Here is an 18,845-nt window from a genome sequence, read left to right as displayed (position 1 = left end):
GGGTGGATAAATCCCCAAGGCCTGACAAGGTGTTACCTTGGACCCTACGGGAGTCAAGTGCAGAAATTGCCAGGGCTCTAGCAGAAATATTTAAATCATCCTTAGTGACAGTAGAGATAGCAGAGGATTGGAGGATATCCAATGTTGTTCTGCTGTTTAAAAAGGCTCTAAACATAAACCAGGAAGTTATAGACCGGTGAGTCTGAAATCAGTTGTGGGGAAAATTATTGGAAGGTATTCTAAGGGAGGGATACATAAGTATTTGGATAGATATGGACTGGTTAAGGGATAGTCAACATGGCTTCATGTGTGGTAGGTCATCTCTAACCAATCTTACGGAGTTTTTCATGGAAATTACCAGGAAAGTGAATGAAGGCAAGGCAGTGAATGTTGCCTGCAGGACTTTGGTAAGGCACTTGTCAAGGTCCCGATTAGGAGGCTGGTCAAGAAGGTTCAGCCAGCGAGCTTTGGCTCTGTGGGAGAAGCCAGAGAGTGTTGTAGAGGGTTGCCTCTCTGACTGGAGGTCTGTGGGTAGTGGTGTGCACAGGGATTGGTGCTGGATCTTTGTTGTTTGTCATCTATATCAATGATCAAGATGATAATATTGTTAACTGGATCAGCAAATTTGCAGACGACACTTAAGATTGTGAGTGTAGTGGACAGTGAGGAAGGCTGTCATGGCTTGTAGAGGGATTTGCATCAGCTGGAAAAGTGGCAGATAGAATTTAATGCAGGCAAGTGCAAAGTTTTACACTTTGGTAGTACCATTCAGGGTAGGTCTTACACAGTGAATGGGAGGGCACTGAGGAGTGTTGCAGAACAGAGGGATCTGGGAATACAGGTCTATAATTCATTGAACATGGTGTCACAGGTGGAGAGGGTTATAAAGAAAGCTTTTGGCACATTGGTCTTCATAAATCAAAGCATTGAGTATAGGCGATGGGATGTTATGTTGAGGTTGTTATAAGATGTTGGTGAGGCCTAATTTGGAGCATTCTGTCCAGTTTTGGTCACCTGTCTGCAGGAGAGAGTACAGAGGAAAATTTACAATGATGCTGGGTCTAGACGACCCAAGATGTAAGGAAAGATTTAATAGCTTAGGACTGTATTCTTTAGAATGTGGAAATTTGACAGAAGATTTGATGGACTTGTACAAAGTTGAGCGGTATCGATACCTGAGGTTGGGCGGGACTACGACCAGAAGTTATGGGTTAAGGGTTAAAGATGAGAAGTTTAAGGGGAACATAAGGGGAAACTTCAGTCAGAGGGTTGTGAGAGTATGGAAAGTGGTGCATGCAAGCTCGATTCCAACGTTTAAGAAGTTTGGTTAGGTACCTGGATAGTAAGGAATGGAAGGATATGGTCCCGGTGGAGATCGATGGGAATAGGCAGTTTAAATGGTCTCAGTATGGATGAGAAGGGCCTTTTTCTCTGCTGTACTTTATGACTCTGACTGTGTGTATGCTACTTGTACATTGCCTCTGATCTGGCTCTCAGGATTCAAATCTTGTGACTAAGAAAGGTGCAAGAGGTCCAGGTATGATCTCTGGAAAGCCATCTCATAAGTGAAGTGGAAATTCCAGACCAAACTTGAATGAGCGACGGATGCTCAAGAGTTGTGGCCGGACTTGAAAACTATCACCTCCTATAAAGTTAAATCAAGCAACATGGGAGATAGCAGGCTTTGTTTCCAGTTGAGTTCAGTGCCTTCTATGGTCACTTTAACTATCAAAACATGGAGGAACCATCATGAACTCTCTCATCCCCTAGTCGTATGATTCCAGTCTCTAAAGCAGACATGTGAGCTGCCTTCAGGAGGGCGAACCCATGAAAAGCATCTGGTCCAAGTGGGGTTCCTGGCCATGTACTAAAGACCTGCTGATCAACTGGCTGTGGTGTTTGCCGAGATCTTTAAACTCTTGCTTCAGCAGTATGATAAACCCACCTGCTTCAGGCAAGTTTGAGTTTTACTGAGAAGAACGTGGTGACCTGCCTCAATAACTTTTGCCCAGTAGCATTTACCTCCACAATGGTGAAGTATTTTGTGGAATTGGTGATGAAACAGATCAACATATCAACTCCTGCCTGATAAGTGACTGTTATGATTCTGTTATAGTTATGCTATTGATTTGTTGAATATACCCACAAGAGAGAATCTTAGGGTTGCATATGGTGACGTATATGTACTTTGTTAATAAAATTTTCTTTGAACTTGTTACTTGTGTTTCATAGGATTGCTTTTATATTTGTATTTACTGTGTTTTTTGTTTTTTTTATTGTGTTCTTTATGCTTTTTGTGTTTTTTTTATGCTGCATTGGATCTGGAGCAACAATCCTTTACTCTCGTACTGAAGTATGACAATAAACAATTTTGCATCTTAAATCTTAGACTTTCTCTGACAAGGCTCTAGTGGTCTGCTCCCTTGCTTCCTATAACACAGTGGACAGATTTCATCAGGCTGTGGGCATTTGCTTAACTTAATGCATAATAATATCTCTAACATATTCTCTTTCCTAATACAGAATGCAGAGTTGCAAGGAGGTTTGTGAACTTTTCGCAATTGCCTGTTTTTCTGCATTAATTACTTCTAAAATGTGGTCTGATCTTCATCTAACTCACTATACTGGACCAACACAATCTGTCTAAACTAATAACACACAATTGTATTTTTCATGTCTTTATTGAACACATTGATTAATCATTCACAGTCCAGGCTGGAAAAAGTATGTGAACCTTTGTATTTAATAACTGGCAGGACAGTAACCTCCACCAAATGTTTCCTGTAGCTGCTGATCAGACTTGCACAATGGTGAGGAGGAATTTTAGACCATTCCTCCATTTAAAAAAAACTGTTTCAGTTTATCAATATTTCTGGGATAATTTGCATGAACAGCCTCTTCAGGTTATGCCACAGTATCTCAATTGGGCTAAGATACTGAACTGGCTATTCCAAAACACAGATTTTCTTCTTTTTAAACCATTGTTGATTTACTCTAGTTTTTAGGATCATTGTCTTGATGCATCATCCAACTTCTACTAAGCTTCAGATGGATCACTACCCTGACATTCTCTTGTAAAAAGTCTTGATACAATTTTGAATTCACTGTTCTCTCAACGATTGCAAGTTGTCCAGGCCCTGAGGAAGCAAGGAAGCCTCGAACCATTGTGCTCCTTCCACCATGCTTTACAGTTGGAATGAGGTTTTGGTGTTGGTGTGCAATGCCCTTTTCCTTCAAATGTAATGGTGTGCATTTCTGTCAAAAAAGATCAACTTCTGTGTCATCTGTCCACAGAACATTATCCCAGAAGCATTGTGGAACTTCAAGTTGGTCTTTTTTTCAAATTTGAGATGTGCAGCAATGCTTTATTTTGGAGAGCAGTAGTTTCCTCTGTTGTGTCCTTCCATGAACACTATTCTTGTTCAGTTTTTTTCTTATATTGGACACGTGAACAGAGACTTTAGCAAGTTCTAGAGATTTCTGCAGGTCTTTTGCTGTTGCCCTTGCGTTCTTTTTCATCTCCTTCAGCATTGCAGATTGTGCTCTTGGTGTGATCTTTGCAGGATGCCAACTCCTAGGGAGAGTAGCAACAGTACTGATTTTCCTCCATTTGTAGACAATTTCTCTCTCTGTGGACTGATGAGTACTCAGGTCTTTAGAAATGCTTTTGTAGCCTTTTCCAGCTTTGTGCATCTCTACAATTCATCTCAAGTCCTCAAAGTTGTTTTGATCGAGGCATGGTGCACATAGAAGATAGAAAACCTACAGCACAATGACCCACAATGCTGTGCCGAACATGTACTTACTTTAGAAATTACCTAGGGTTACCCATAGCCCTCTATTTTTCTGAGCTCCATGTATCTGTCCAAGAGTCTCTTAAAAGACCCTATCGTATCTGCCTCCCCCACCATTGCTGGCAGCCCATTCAATGCACTCACCACTCTCTGTGTGTGTGTGTGTGTGTGTGTGTGTATGTGTATACACACCCACACCCACACCCACCACCACCACACAACAACAACAACAACAACTTAGCCTTGACATCTCCTCTGTACCTGCTTCCAGGCACCTTAAAACTGTGTCCTCTCGTATTAGCCGTTTCAGCCCTGGGGAAGAAGCGTCTGACTATCCTCACAATCAATGTCTCTCATCATCTTGTACACCTCTTATTAGGTCACCTCTCATCCTCCGCCGCTCCAAGGAGAAAAGGCCGAGTTCACTCAACCTATTCTCATAAGGCATGCTCTCCAATCCTTGTAAATCTCCTGTGCACTGTTTCCATAGCCTTCCTGTTTGAGGTGACCAGAACTGAGCACAGTACTCCAAGTGGGGTCTGACCAGAGTCCTATATAGCTGCAACAGTACCTCTTGACTCTTGAACTCAATCCCTCGGTTGATAGCCATGCACCGTATGCCTCCTTAAACACGCAGTCAACCTGTGCAGCAGCTTTGACGGTCCTATGGACTCGGACCCCATATTACCATTAATGCTATATTCTGCCATCATATTTGACCTACCAAAATGAGCCACCTCACACTTACCTGGGTTGAACTCCAACTGCCACTTCCCAGCCCGGTTTTGCATCCTATTGGTGTCCTGCTGTGACCTCTGGCAGCCCTCCACACTATCCACAACACCAACCTTTGTGTCATCAGCAAATTTACTAACCCATCCTTCCACTTCCACATGCAGGTCATTTATAAAAACCATGAAGAGTAGGGGTCCCAGAACAAATCCCTGAGGCACATCGCTGATCACTGACCTCCATGAAGAATATGACCCATCTACACCCCTCTTTGCCTTCTGTGGGCAAGCCAGTTCTGGGTCCACAAAGCAAGGTCCCCTTGGATCTCATGCCTCCTTACTTTCTCAATAAGCCTTGCAATGGGGTACTTTATTAAATACCTTGCTGAAATCCATATACTCTACATCTGCTGCTCTACCTTCATCAATGTGTTTAGTCACATCTTCAAAAAATTGAATCAGACTCGTAAGGCATGACCTGCCTTTGACAAAGCCATGCTGACTATTCCTAATCATATTATGCCTCTCCAGATGTTTATAAATCCTGCCTCTCAGGATCTTCTCCATCAACTTACCAACCACTGAAGTAAGACTCCCTGGCCTATACTTTCCCAGGCTATCTCTGCTCCCTTTCTTGAATAAGGGAACGACATCTGCAACCCTCCAATCCTCTGGAACCTTTCCTGTCCCCATTGATGATGCAAAGATCATTGCCAGAGGCTCAGCAATCTCCTCCCTCACCTCCCACAGTACCCTGGGGTATATCTCATCCAGTCCCGGAGACTTATCTAGCTTGATACTTTCCAAAAGCTCCAGCACATCCTCTTTCTTAATGTCTATATGCTCAAGCTTTTCAATCAGCTGTAAATCATCCCAACAATCGCCAAGATCCTTTTCCATAGTGAATACTGAAGCAAAGTATTCATTAAGTACCTCTGCTATCTCCTCCGGTTCCATTCACACTTTTCCACAGTCACACTTGATTGGTCCTATTCTCTCACGTCTTATCCTCTTGCTTTTCACATACTTGTAGAATGCCTTGGGGTTTTCTTTAATCCTGCTCACCAAGGCTTTCTCATGGCCCCTTCTGGCTCTCCTAATTTCAATTTAGCTCCTTCCTGCTAGCCTTATAATCTTCTAGATCTCTATCATTACCTAGATTTTTGAACTTTTTGTAAGCTGTTCTTGACTAGATTTTCAACAGCCTTTGTACACCACAGTTCCTGTACCCTACCATCTTTTCCTTGTCTCATTGGAATGTGCCTATGTAGAACACTACGCAAATATCCCCTGAACATTTACCACATTTCTACCATACATCTTCCTGAGAACATCTGTTCCCAATTTATGCTTCCAAGTTCCTGCCTGATAGCTTCATATTTCCCCTTACTCCAATTAAACAGATCTTTCTTGAGAAGAGCAGACTCTGTCAGTAATCTGACTTTGTGTGTCTTTCTTTACAACCCACACCTTCAATCTCATCTCACTGATTGGAACACTTGACTCCAAATAGCTTTTGTTGAAGTCCTTACCCTAGAGGTTCGCATACTTTCTTTTAAACCTAGACAGTGATTGTTTAAATGGTGTACTCATTATTGACGAGAAGTGCAGTTGTTTGTGTGTTAGTATAGGCAGATTGTGTTTGTCTGTTTGTGAATTGGATGGAGATCAGACCACACTTTGATACTTAATACACAAAACCAAGAAACTGCAAAAGGCGCACAAACATTTTCTAACAACTATATCTCCCATACCTCCATGGTCAATTTCTTCCCTGGGTGAATACTAATGTAAATTATGTATTGAGGACAGCACATGTCCTCTGACTTCCCACAAAGACTTGCTTCTGGTCTGCTGAAGGAACCTATTCTTTATGTAGCCACCCTCCAGAATTGTCACTCTGAATAGTGTGCCAGTTGCTGCTGCCTTAACTGCTTTAAGATCTCTCCTATTTAAGATTAGCTTCTGCACACCTGTTCCAATTTGATTTGTAAATGTGTATTGTTCACTTGCTGTGCTGCTTCCAGCTCATCTGATTGCACCATAAGCTTTGTAAAGCTAAACATATGCCCTTTTGAGTCCAGCTGGTACAGTATTTGATTTACCCTTGTATTTCCAAATTGTGGAACAGAAACTTTAATACCTTTAATGGCTTTATTGCGCCTTGTCTCTTCTCCATTGCACATGAGAATTCCTTCAATGGCATGGTAGCTAAAGAAACTTTTTAAATACTGCCAGCTTTATAAACCAAGGATACGTTTTCTTTACTTAGCACATACTGCCAACTGCAGCATGCCACCTTTAAGTCTTGCTATGTTATCTGCTTTTTCTGTTGAATTATTTGAGTCATTGAAGGCTGAGGAAGAGTAAAATTGTTTATAAACATAGCTGATACGAGAGGAGTATGTTAATGAATGATATTCAAGCAGAAGAAAAAGACCAAAATGTGTAAGGGAGTAACAGCATGAAAAGAAATGACCACAAATCAGAATTGTTAAATCATCTGAAATATAGCCAGGTTTACTTTATTGATATCCTATTCAAATCCTTGGGCATACAGAACTTTCTTAATTGCAATAATATAGAAATTGTTTTGGTTTTCAAGCAAGCCAGTTTTAGTGTTGGTGTTTGAATACAAGAAAGTAAGAGTGGGTAGACTAGTCAGCCCCTCAAATCAGCTCCACCGTTCTGCCCTGGGAAATGTCTCAAGTTGTCCACTCTTTCTGTGTCTCTTACCACCTTATACAGATCTGTCAAGTCACCTCTCGCCCTTCTCTCCAAAGAGAAAAGCCCTAGCTTACTCAACTTATTCTCATAATACATGCCCTCTAGGCAGCATCCTTGTAATTCTCCTCTGCATGCTCTCTAAAGATGGTCCTTCTTATAATGAAGCAACCAGAATTGAACTCAACACTCCAAATGTGGTCTAACCAGTTTAATAAAGCAGCAGCATTACCTTGTGCCTCTTGAACTCCTTCCACTGACTAAATGAAGACCAACATACTATATGTCTTAACCACTCGTATCACTTTGTGCTGCAACTTTGATGGATCTATTGACATGAATCTCAAGAACCTTTTTGTCCTCCACACTGTTAAGAATCCTGCCGTTAACCCTGAATTCAGCCTTCAAGTTTAACCTTCCAAAGTGAATCATTTCGCACTTTTCCAGACTGAACTCAATCATCTTCTTCTCAGCCTAGCTCTGCATCCTATCAGTGTCCTGCTGTAACCTACATCCTCTTTCTACACAATCCACAATACCACCAAACTCCATTTCATCTACAAACTTACTAACCCACCCTTCCTCGTCCAAGTTTTTTTATAAATCACAAAAAGCATGGTCCCCGAACAAATCCCTGTGGAGTAATAATATGCTCCATCTTACTACCACCCTCTACCTTCTGTAGGCAAGCCAGTTTTGAATCCATTCAGCCAAGTATCCTTGGAGCCCATACTTTCTGAATGAGGCAACGATGGGGAATCTTGGCAAAAATCCATATGCTCTGCATCCACTGTACTGCCTTTACTAATCTTTTGTTACTTAAAGAATTCAAACAGTCTCATGACACATGACTTGACCCTCACAAAGCTATGTTGACTATCCCTAATCAGACTATGCCTCTCTCAATGTTCTTTAATCCTGTCTCTGAGAATTCTCTCCAATAGTTTGCCCACCATTGACATAACACTCACTGGTCTATAATTCCTAGGTTCAAAGTTTGAAGTAAATATATTATCAAATTACATATACTGTATGTCACCATATACAACTCTTGAGATTCATGGTCTTGTGGGCATTCGCAATAAATCCGGAGAATAATAACCATTATCGAATTAATGAAAAACTGCACCTTGTGGTTCAAATAGCGTGCAAAAAACAACAAACGGTGCAAATACTGAAACAAATAATAAGCAATCAATACCGAGTACATGACATGGAGAGTTTTTGAAATGTGTCCATAGGTTGTGAGAGCACTTCAGTAATGGGGCAAGTGCAATTGAGTCGTTAGCCCCACTAGTTCAAGAACCTGATGGCTGAGGAGTATTAACTTCTCACCCTACTGATGTGACCCCTGATGCTCTTGTACTACCACCTCACTGTTGCCATCAAGAAAGCATGATCTGGGTGTTAGGGGGTCCCCGATGATGGATGCTGCCTCCCTGTGGTAATGGTCCATATAGATCTGCTTAGTGGTGGGGAGGGCTTTACCTGTGATGAACTGGGCCACATCTGCTACTTATAGGATGCTGTGTTCAAGGACATTGGTGTTCTCATACCAGTCTGTGATGTTGTTCACCGTACATCTATAGAAGCTTGACAAAGTTTTAGATGTCATGCTGAATCTTTACAAACTCCTAAGGAGTTAGGGACACTGGCTTGCTTTCTTTATAATGTCACTATGCTGGGCGCAAGATAGTATTCCAAAATTACACTGGGAAATTTAAAGTTGCTGACCCTCTCCATCTGTGATCCTCCAATGAGGACTGGTCCATGGCCCTCTGGTTTCCTCCTTCTGAAATCAATGCTACCTGTTTAGTCTTGCTGATGTTGAGTGAGAGGTTGTTAGTATGACACCACTCAGTTAGATTTTCAATCCTATATGCTGACTCATCACCACCTTTTATTATCCCAAGTTATTTAAATGTAGAAGCTTCTTGATCAGTACAGTTCTCCCATTCTAGAAATTTGTCTAGTAAATCTCTCTTAAAACGTCCTCCAAAGCTACCATACCTTTCTTGATTAAGAGAGCCAATACTTCAGGTTTGCAAGTCGATGCCCTGTACAATTGTAACAAAACTTCCCTTTTTCTGAACACTAACCCCTTAGCAATAAAATCCAACACAGTATTTGCCTTCTTACTTCCTGTACTTGCCTGCTACTTTTTGTCACTCGTGGATGAGAACTTGGATCTCTTGGTGCTTATTTGCAATTTTTAAAAAAAAGTTCGATAATCTATCTTTTAATTCCTCTTACTGAAGTGCACAACCTCGCTTTTTCACACACAATGCTGTTTGCCCACTTTTCACCCATTCTCTCAATCTATTATATCTTGTTGCAGTGTCATAAAATTATTATAATTTACCCTTCCACTTGTATTGTGTAGCTTGGCAGTCTTTTGTATCTGGAAACATTGTAAATATGAAATGAAGGAAGTGATGATAACTGAGCATTTTTAATGGAAGTAAGCCATATAGTGCTTATCTGTCCTTGTGTTTATAATTTATTACTTTTGTATACTTTTTGCTTTTGATCAGTGTGTAATGTGGTTAAGCATGAAGTTAGTCTCATTGTGTAACATGCTGACAACAAATAATTCCCATAATTATCTAAGTGACTCTTGTACAAAGCCTGTTAATTTGGGGAAAAATTATAAAGAACAAGGCCAAACTATAAAGAATGATTTGACTTAGTGTCTTTTTGTATTCTGTTTACTGATACTTTTAGTTTAGTAACTTGCACGTTTTTTTTTTGCAGGTTGAAAATATTTTGCTAAATAATGATGGAAACTATGTCCTGTGTGATTTTGGAAGTGCAACTCATAAAATTCTCAGTCCTCAAGTACATGGTGTCAGTTCCGTAGAGGATGAAATCAAAAAGTAAGTTCTGTTTCATTCAGTCCTTTAAAACTTCTGAATTTTAGACTAGTCTGAAGGCTGCCATGGCATTTCATGTTGCTGTCACACTTAAAATCTTTTGGATTTGTGCCAATCAGCTATCAGCCTCAGATTTATTGAATGTCAGGTGTGGCCACATTTGCCAGCATCAGAATTACCTGTGTCAAAATTGACCAGATGGCAATAAGGTAAATGATTAAAAGTAATAAATTTTATTTAATATTTACAATTTCTAATAGAATTTTTCTAATAATCTGATTGTAATGTGTGGCAGTTCTAATAGTTTTTAAATATCTGGTCAGAGATAATTAATAGCTATTTAAATTCCCTGACAGCTTTGCAACCAAACTTTACTTCCAGATATTGCTTCTGTAAGTCTTTGGATGTTGTGGGCTTGCCTCTGAGACCCCACTGCATCATGTCAGATATTTCCAGGAATGGAGGGCCAAGCAAGGTTATATGTGTATTCACATCTAGTATGAGGAGAGATGGTGAGTCTGAATAAGTGGGCAGGATCTAGCACAATTTGGCTTCTTTCCTCTTGTTAGCTGGCTTCTACATTTCTTATTTTTCTTTTTCTTTTGTGCATAAACCTTTACATATTTTCCAAAGCTTAGATCCTTTCCATAACAATTACCACAATGCTATTAACAAATTTATAGTTTTGAATATGATGGCTCTTGACATTGTATTTTGGCTTGATTGTATGTCAGGAATTAACTTTATTAATGTTGAAGTCTGACCTGTGCAGATGTGCAATTTTGCTGTCTGAAATTAATGATAGTTGAAGGTATGGGTAGAAATTAATTATAGTAGTTTCCAAAGCATACAGCTGTACATACTTTATTTGGTCTTGTTTACAGCATGATTATTTATTATAGTCTTGGTGTCATATGCAAATACATTATTGCTGGACACATAAACATTATGTTTGGCACATTAACACTGCTGGAAATAACTCGCATGGGTTGAAAATGTATACATTTTATTTCCTTGGTTACCTGAATTATGTTGGTCAGAATATATCAAAGTCTGAAAAATAGTTTGCAGGAGACTAGAAACTGATCATCAAGTCATCAATTGATTGGAAGGAGAGGGCAGAAGACTATTCAGTTTGACTTTTTCCCATGGCAGATTAGGAAAAAGGAGTTCCCTATTTCACATTCTAGTTTTTAAGCTATGATGTCTGCAGTATAGCATAGGTATAAGAAAAATAAAACTTTGTGAAACGGGTGCCATTTTTGAATGAATTTAGCAAGATTTTAAAATGTATTCAATTTTTGAACTTTTTTTTAGATTCTAGCAAGTTTTATTAAATATAGGATTTAAAAATAATGTTTTGTTTTAAAAGCAATAATTCATAATCCTTCTCATACTTAAGTTATTTTGTGAAAATTTTACTACTTTTGCGATCTATTTTTATTAAACTAAGTATACTTTTGCTTTTGCTGATGCCATTTGTTCAGAGCGCCAGTGAATGCAAGTGTGAACTGCTATATTAGAAGTGCAAAGGAACAGAATTTCACAGAAGTAAATATTTGTCATTTATTTTTTTAGATATACAACATTATCTTATAGAGCTCCTGAAATGATTAATCTTTATGGTGGGAACGCAATTACAACAAAGGCTGATATATGGGTGAGCAAAAACATGGAATCTGCTGGAGTATTGCATGTAATACTGCTGTATGGGAGGGGTCTTCAACCTTTAGTGTACCTCAATTATTGTGTGTAGAATTGCATGGGTGTTTATATAGATAACTATCGCCCTCCAGTGGCACAATATTTTGTCATTCAAACATTTTCTTCTTTGAGCATAGAATGGTACAGCAGAGAAACTAATTATGCTAATAACACCTCATCTCTATTGCCTGCATGTGATCAATATCCCTTTATTCTCTGCATATTCATGTCCCTGTATCCTATCACCACCACCCCTGATCGTGCATTCCATGCACTCACCACTGTGGAAAAACTAAAAACATGCTCTGCACATCCTTAAACTTCTCTCAGTTTAAATCATGCTCCCTCATGTTAGACGTTTGACCCTGAGGGAAAGATATCGGCTGTCTGTTTCTACCTTTTATATTTTTATATGCTTGTATCAGATTTTCCTCCTCCTGCCTTTGCTCCAGAGAAGAAAGCCCAGTTTGCTGAACCTCTATTGCAGGCAGCATCCTAGTGAATTTCTTCACACTCTCTCCATAGCCTCCACATTGTTCCTGTTATGCAGTGGGCAGAATTGAACGCTATTCTCCAGAGTGTTATAAAGTTGTAATATAATTTTCTTGCTCTTAAACTCATTGATTTAACTAATAAAGGTATGCATGCTACTTCTTGCTCTTACCTCCCACCCCCAATCACCCTGTGCAGCCACTCTCGGGAAGCTATAGGCTTGGAACCTTAGATTCCTGTTCATCAATGACGTTAAGGATCTTCTCGTTAATGGTGTACTACTTCTTGTCATTTGATCTCCAAAAGTGCAGCACCTCGCCTTGCCCAGATTAAACAACATCTGCCATTTTTTGGCCCATATCTGCAGCTAATCCTTATTTCACCATCACCTTTCGCATTCTTCTACATTACTCACAATGCCACAAATCCTTCTGTATTATACAAATTTACTAATCCACCCACCCGTCCATGTTTTTATCCAAGTCATGTGTATTTGTACAATAACAGCCATTCCAATACAGACTCCAGTGGATGTAATTAGTCATGAACCTTGAGCCTGAATAAGACCTATCAGTTACTAAACTGAGTTTTGTATGGACAAGCTGAATCTGAATCCAAATGAGTCACTGTGGGTCCTGTGCAGCTTAATCTTCTGGATGAGCTTACCATAAGAGACCTTGTTGAATGCCTCGTGAAAATGAATGTAAACTGCTCTACTTTCACTGGTCATCTTTGTCCATAGAAAATCTCACATCTTTCACCATTTTATTTGGGTATTACTCTGGTAGCTTTACCAATTGGATGGCAAAGTGGAAAGGCTACTGTTATTCACTTTAAAAGATAATCAACTTGAGGGAAGCATTCAGTGCACTCCTCCAAATAGTAGAGTCAGGAAACTGAGACACCATTCCATCTGTTTTTTTGTCATTGTTTCTCTTCCTCCAGATTGAAGCTTATGTCGAGTGTTCAATCATTGGTTAATAGGCTTGTATGCAGTCAGTAACCTGTGAGCTAAGACTGAAAGCCTGACCCATCGAGCTTTGTGGATTTGGGTCTTTCATTAGTCTAAGGACAGCACAGTTAAGCTCCCCATTATTCAAGATTGATCAGAACTGCACCTTGATAGCATTGTTTCTATTGAGCAGTTGTAAATTTTATCAAATGTGCAATCAAATTAACGAATAAGGGATATTCAATCACTTAGTTTGTTGTAGCTGGTCATTGCAATGTAAAATGTTTTTTTTCCCCTGTTGACATGCTTTGCTGAACTAATCTTGGTGGCTTTGAAAATTGAATATTCTGTGGCATTTGAATATTTTAACTGTTAATAATGAATTCTATTTTAATATACTAGTTTGTTAACTGTTGAATATGCTGGTTTTAAAAATAATGATGTAACACTTTCTCTATTTAGGCACTTGGATGCTTACTCTACAAACTTTGTTTCTTCACTCTACCCTTTGGAGAAAGTCAGGTTGCAATCTGTGATGGGAATTTTACAGTGCCAGACACCTCTAAGTACTCTCAGAAATTGCACAGTTTAATACGTATGTACAGTGACTCAAAATCATTGCATTTTTATTCTTAATTTTCAGTGAAAATGTTTATTTCCAAAAGTGTCTCAACATCTAGATTTTTATTTTGTTTTTATGCTCCTATGTTTTGACATGTGGAGAGATTGTTAGAAGTCAGCTTGGGGAAATTTCTTCGAAAGATTGAAGTCCAGTTCTTGGAAGGAAACATTCTGTTTAAAAGTTAAAATAGCACCTGAGCACATTGCTACTTTCCAAAAGCTCCCTATAAATATTCCAGATCATATTCAAAATACATTTCTTATTAAAGTATGTATGCAGTGTACAACCTTGAGATTAATCTTCCTACAGGCAGCCATGAAACAAAGAACCACCATGGAACCCATTCAAACATCCAACATGCAAAAACTCACAAATGGCAAAATATGAGCAAATAACACACAGAATATTAAATATCAAACCATAGAGTCCTTGAAACAGCCTAGTATATTCAGTTTAGTTCAATTTGACTGCCCCGATCAAGATTGTGCAAAACAGCAATAAAAAGGTAACCGGAAATCAGAAACGCATGTAACATGAACTGCAGAGTCCTCTTAAAAATAAGTCCAAGCCACAAACCGCAACAATCAAACGTTGACCAAGACCTCTACAGCTTCTTCCAGCAGCAGTGAGGGAGAGGGAAATCGGTCAATTGCAGGTATCAGTGCTGAACACCGACCTGCCTACTGAGCCCACTGAAAATATTATGAAAGCACTTAGTTTTGTTGAACTTCAGAACTTCCGGCAAAGAGTGGAGCAGGGAGATGTGGAATGATATTCTTGTGCCATAACCAGACATAAATAAAATAAAAATCCATACCTTTAGGTAAATGTTATAGATTCTATTTTGGTACTTGTAGGTAAGGATCGTGTTCAATATTTCAAATAATTTCCAGCAGATAAGCAGAATCAGGAAAATCTGCTTTTTGATCCAAGTGAGTTAGAGTACTTAGAACTCAAAAGCAGTTTAACCTTCTCGGCCACAGAAAACTAAACTAATTAAGCATAAGGAGCCAATACTCAGTTTTACTGGATTAAATGTGGCAAATCTAAATTTTGAAGAACTAATGAGTGTTATAAACTGGAATGTATGTAATCATCATTACCTATAGTCTTCAATTTAAGTTGATTCCAATGTCTTGATTAATATTTGACATCTTGGAAGTTCTCAGAACAGTTGCAAGAAACTGGCCAGTTTATTGTTTTTATCTGTTAGGTTCTTTAAAGGTATATTTTACAATCTGTGTTAATTTTGCAATTTGCCTTGTGTAATTTCAATGTTGTATCTCAAGTCCATAGCTACAGATTTGATGATTATATTGTGGATATTGCGAAAAAAAAATCCTAGGATCCATTTTTTAAAGAAGACTGTTTTAGATGTTCAACGTACAATGCATTTTATTAGTATCTTTACACCTTCTTTATTCAAAAGGTTATATGCTTGAACCATGCCCAGACAAGAGACCCGATATTTACCAAGTTTCAGATTTTGCTTTCAAATTGATTGGGAAAGCATGTCCCCTGCCAAATATAAATGTGAGTGTATGTTTTCTTTTTGCTGTATTTACTCTAAGAAAGTTCATCGTAAAGACTTCATATTTTTGAAATAAAATGAGAGAAATGTTGTGGTACCTGGAAAATGCACTGTGCCTATGGTAATTTGTTTGCATTGAATACTTAACAATTATGAACTTCACTGAAAACTATAACACGGGTAATGAAGTTATATACAGATTTTGGTGCAGTTATGTAATCTAAAGAAGGTCTAAGATGATTTTGTATTTTTCATACTGTTAAAGCTATTTGAAATGCTGGAGTACAATGCATAGATCTAAGTAGGATTCAGTTCTTTCACAACTGTGTTTACTGGAAGCTGTGAAGGGTATGTTGAAATCAGCTTTCACCCCATCATTATTGTGGATTATGAGGTACATTTTTAGTACAGCAGCAGAGCTGTAGTTTAGATATTGCAAAGAACTGGGCAGGAAGTTGAAGTATGTATTTTTTTAAAAACTATTTTGTCCATATGCAATTATCACCGAAGAGGGGTGGTAAACAGATGGGCAAGTTTGTTATTTTTATATTGTGCTGATGAGTGGATTTCTATCTGCTGTCAACAAGTTGGTTGCAACTTTATTAACTAAGCACGAAGGACTTTGTGCACATTATAGTGTCAATGATAATTGGACAATTCATTATTGAATGTCAGTTAAAAATGTCTGTCACGAATTTGGAGGTGAGCCTGAAGGCAAGAAAGTGTTGCATTTTGGACTTACTTCTTCATGTCTCCCACACTAAGCATTTGTGACATCTAGGTTTTTGACCTATGGGCAGTAGGACCATCCCAGTGTTAAAAATATATGTGTAACAATCCCCTTCAAACCTGTGGTTGCATTGAAATTTCTACATTTTGCTTGCCAGAAAATAGAAATGTCAAAGGTGCCCTAAAAAGGAAATCTTAATACTCTTCTCAACAGTTGTCAAAATGATTCAAAGAAATCTTCCTTTCATCAGACTAAACCAGCTGCTCTTTAGGGTGAGGGAACAGGATATCACTTAAACCTATCCTTCGTGGAAGATCTTGGATTCTCAATTAGCTGTCCTGAAACTATATCCCTTGACAATGTATTTAAAAAATCTATTGTGTTTTGAAATTTTTTTTTGTGTTGCAGCAGTGGGGAGAAAAACAGATTTCCAATTTTCCACTCTTCTAAGTGCTTAGGAACATCACTTTTTGTGAAGAACCACTTACTCTGTAGAATTCCCCACTAGGTGTTTTATCTTAACCTGTTATTAACTCCATTATTTATATAAAAATCATTATATAGGTTCAGGGCTATAACAGTCCATGTGGCCCGTGTTTTTATTTTATGTATTGGTGTAAAATTTTAGTACCAGAGTTCGATTAATGGCTCTGGAGAGGGAAAAAAAACTGTAAATATTTTAGTGTTTTGTTTTTCTTTGTGCTTCAGGACAGGAAAAAAAATGAACCGGTTTTGATATGTAGTGAAATGATTGTGGGGGTGGGGATGTGGTTGAGGGGAAAAGAACAAAAGAGGTCTGTGATGGGATAGAAGGCAAGAGTGGTTAAATTCAAAACTGATGATGCAAGTCAAGAGTAGAAGTAACAAGAAACATTGGGTGGATGTAGAACCATGGTTTTTTTTCAGTATCGAGTTCAAGAAGCTATTTGAAAGATATAGAATTGGTCCTTGAGCTTGCTATGAAGTGGAATTGTGTAGGAGGCTGAGCACAAAGGTCACAGTAGAAGTGGAACAGGGAATTAAAATGTGTATTTGTTTTCCTATACCCTTGAGATAAAGGATTCTATATATCCTTTCAGATTCTCTTTTTGTACTTATCCAGTAGTAGGTGGCTCATTTACATGGCTCTGTAGTGTCTAGCTTCTTATTATTTGGAACTCTCTGATCTCTTGGATCTAATGGCACTATGCAAATTATTGTTCGAATTTATAGTCTAATTAGTGTCAACAACGAATTGGCTACCTATAGCTTCATTGCAATTATTAATAAATATAGTGGAAAGTCTGTGCTCTGATATATGGTCCTGAGTAAATTAGTTTATCACATCTGATTAGACATAATCTGATGTTATCCATACCCTGCTTTGTCTCCAACTTCCTGTTCCATTACTTATGAATGTTAGTGCATTGTTGATAATTCGGTATTTATTCATTTGAAGTTTACAGAAATCCACATTGGGCTTTGTTTAATGTTTGTTTTGAATGAAAAATCTTTGTTACTAAATTTGTTGTAATTCTATTCTGTAGAATGCTTCAATTCCTACAGTATTCCCTGAACCCATGACTGCCAGTGAAGCAGCAGCCAGGAAAAGTCAAACGAAAGCTAGGTAGGTATGCCCAAGTTAAATCTGCCAACAACAAATATTCACTAATTTCATTTATAATTTAATTAGATCCACGTGCAGCCGTTTAGGATGTAGTCATGTTCTGATATTAAATCTATTTTACTTGTTGTTCCAACAGTAATGTAGTGTACCTAATTAAAAGCTGTGGGTTACCCAACGGTGAACTGTAAGTCATTGAGGAGTGTGGTAGAACAAACAAATCTGTCAATACAGGACCATAATTAATTGAAAGTGGCATCATAGGTTAATAGGGACATAAAGAAAGCTTTTGGCACACTAGCCTTCATAATTCAAAGTATTGAGTACAGGAGATGGGGTGTATGTTGAAGTTGTATAAGATGTTGGTGAGGTCCAATTTGGAGTATTGTGTGCGGTTTTGGTCACCTACTTTCAGGAAAGATGTAAATAAGGTTGAAAGAATACAGATGTTGCAAGTCTCGAGGATCTGAGTTAAAAGGGAAGATGGAATAGTTTATGACTTTATTCCTTGGAATGTAGAAAACTGATGGGAGATTTAATAGAGGTACACAAAATTATGAGGGGTATAGATAGGGTAAATGCAAGCAGGCTTTTTCCACTGAGATTGGGTGGGACTACAACTCGAGGTCATGGGTAAGGATGAAAGGTGAAAAGTTTGAGGAGAACATGAGGAGAAACTTCCTTCACACTGAGGGTCATGAGAATGTGGAATGAGCTGCCAGTGTAAGTGATGCATGCAAGCACAATTTCAAAGTTTGAGAAGTTTGGATAGGTTGATGGGAGTAGGCAGTTGAAATAGTTTGGCATGGACTAAATGGGCTTGACTCTGTGACACTTTTGAAAATGATCGGGACTAGAACATTATTTTGATTATCTATGAAGAAGTAAAAATTTGGAAAAGGCACCATATTACACTTCATTGTACAAATAATTTAGTTATTTTTTTTGAAAAGATTTTGTTTGCTTGTACACATCTATAATTCCTGTAATGTAGCTTCATCACAAAGGTAAATCAGAAACGAGACTGGAAGAAAAGTAAGTTCCTTACACACTGATAAATAAATATTGCAAATTGACAGTTTGCGGAGT

The 18,845-nt window shown here is 38.4% G+C and overlaps 1 protein-coding gene across 1 annotated transcript in view; it reads left to right on the top strand.

Annotated features, from left to right (window-relative positions):
• bmp2k (BMP2 inducible kinase) overlaps positions 1 to 18,845 on the top strand; it is a 99,482-nt gene that overhangs the window by 53,489 nt on the left and 27,148 nt on the right. The window contains exons 5-9 of the mRNA XM_063043533.1: positions 10,004 to 10,125; positions 11,701 to 11,782; positions 13,733 to 13,865; positions 15,322 to 15,425; positions 17,680 to 17,759. Of these exons, the coding sequence (XP_062899603.1) occupies positions 10,004 to 10,125; positions 11,701 to 11,782; positions 13,733 to 13,865; positions 15,322 to 15,425; positions 17,680 to 17,759 (521 nt within the window). The remainder of the gene's footprint in view (positions 1 to 10,003; positions 10,126 to 11,700; positions 11,783 to 13,732; positions 13,866 to 15,321; positions 15,426 to 17,679; positions 17,760 to 18,845) is intronic.

Source organism: Mobula hypostoma, chromosome 3 (assembly GCF_963921235.1).
Source record: "Mobula hypostoma chromosome 3, sMobHyp1.1, whole genome shotgun sequence".
NCBI classification, from domain to species: Eukaryota; Metazoa; Chordata; class Chondrichthyes; order Myliobatiformes; family Myliobatidae; genus Mobula; species Mobula hypostoma.
The sequence above is the reverse complement of the archived record's forward strand: the minus strand, read 5'-3'. Positions and strand labels throughout refer to the sequence as shown.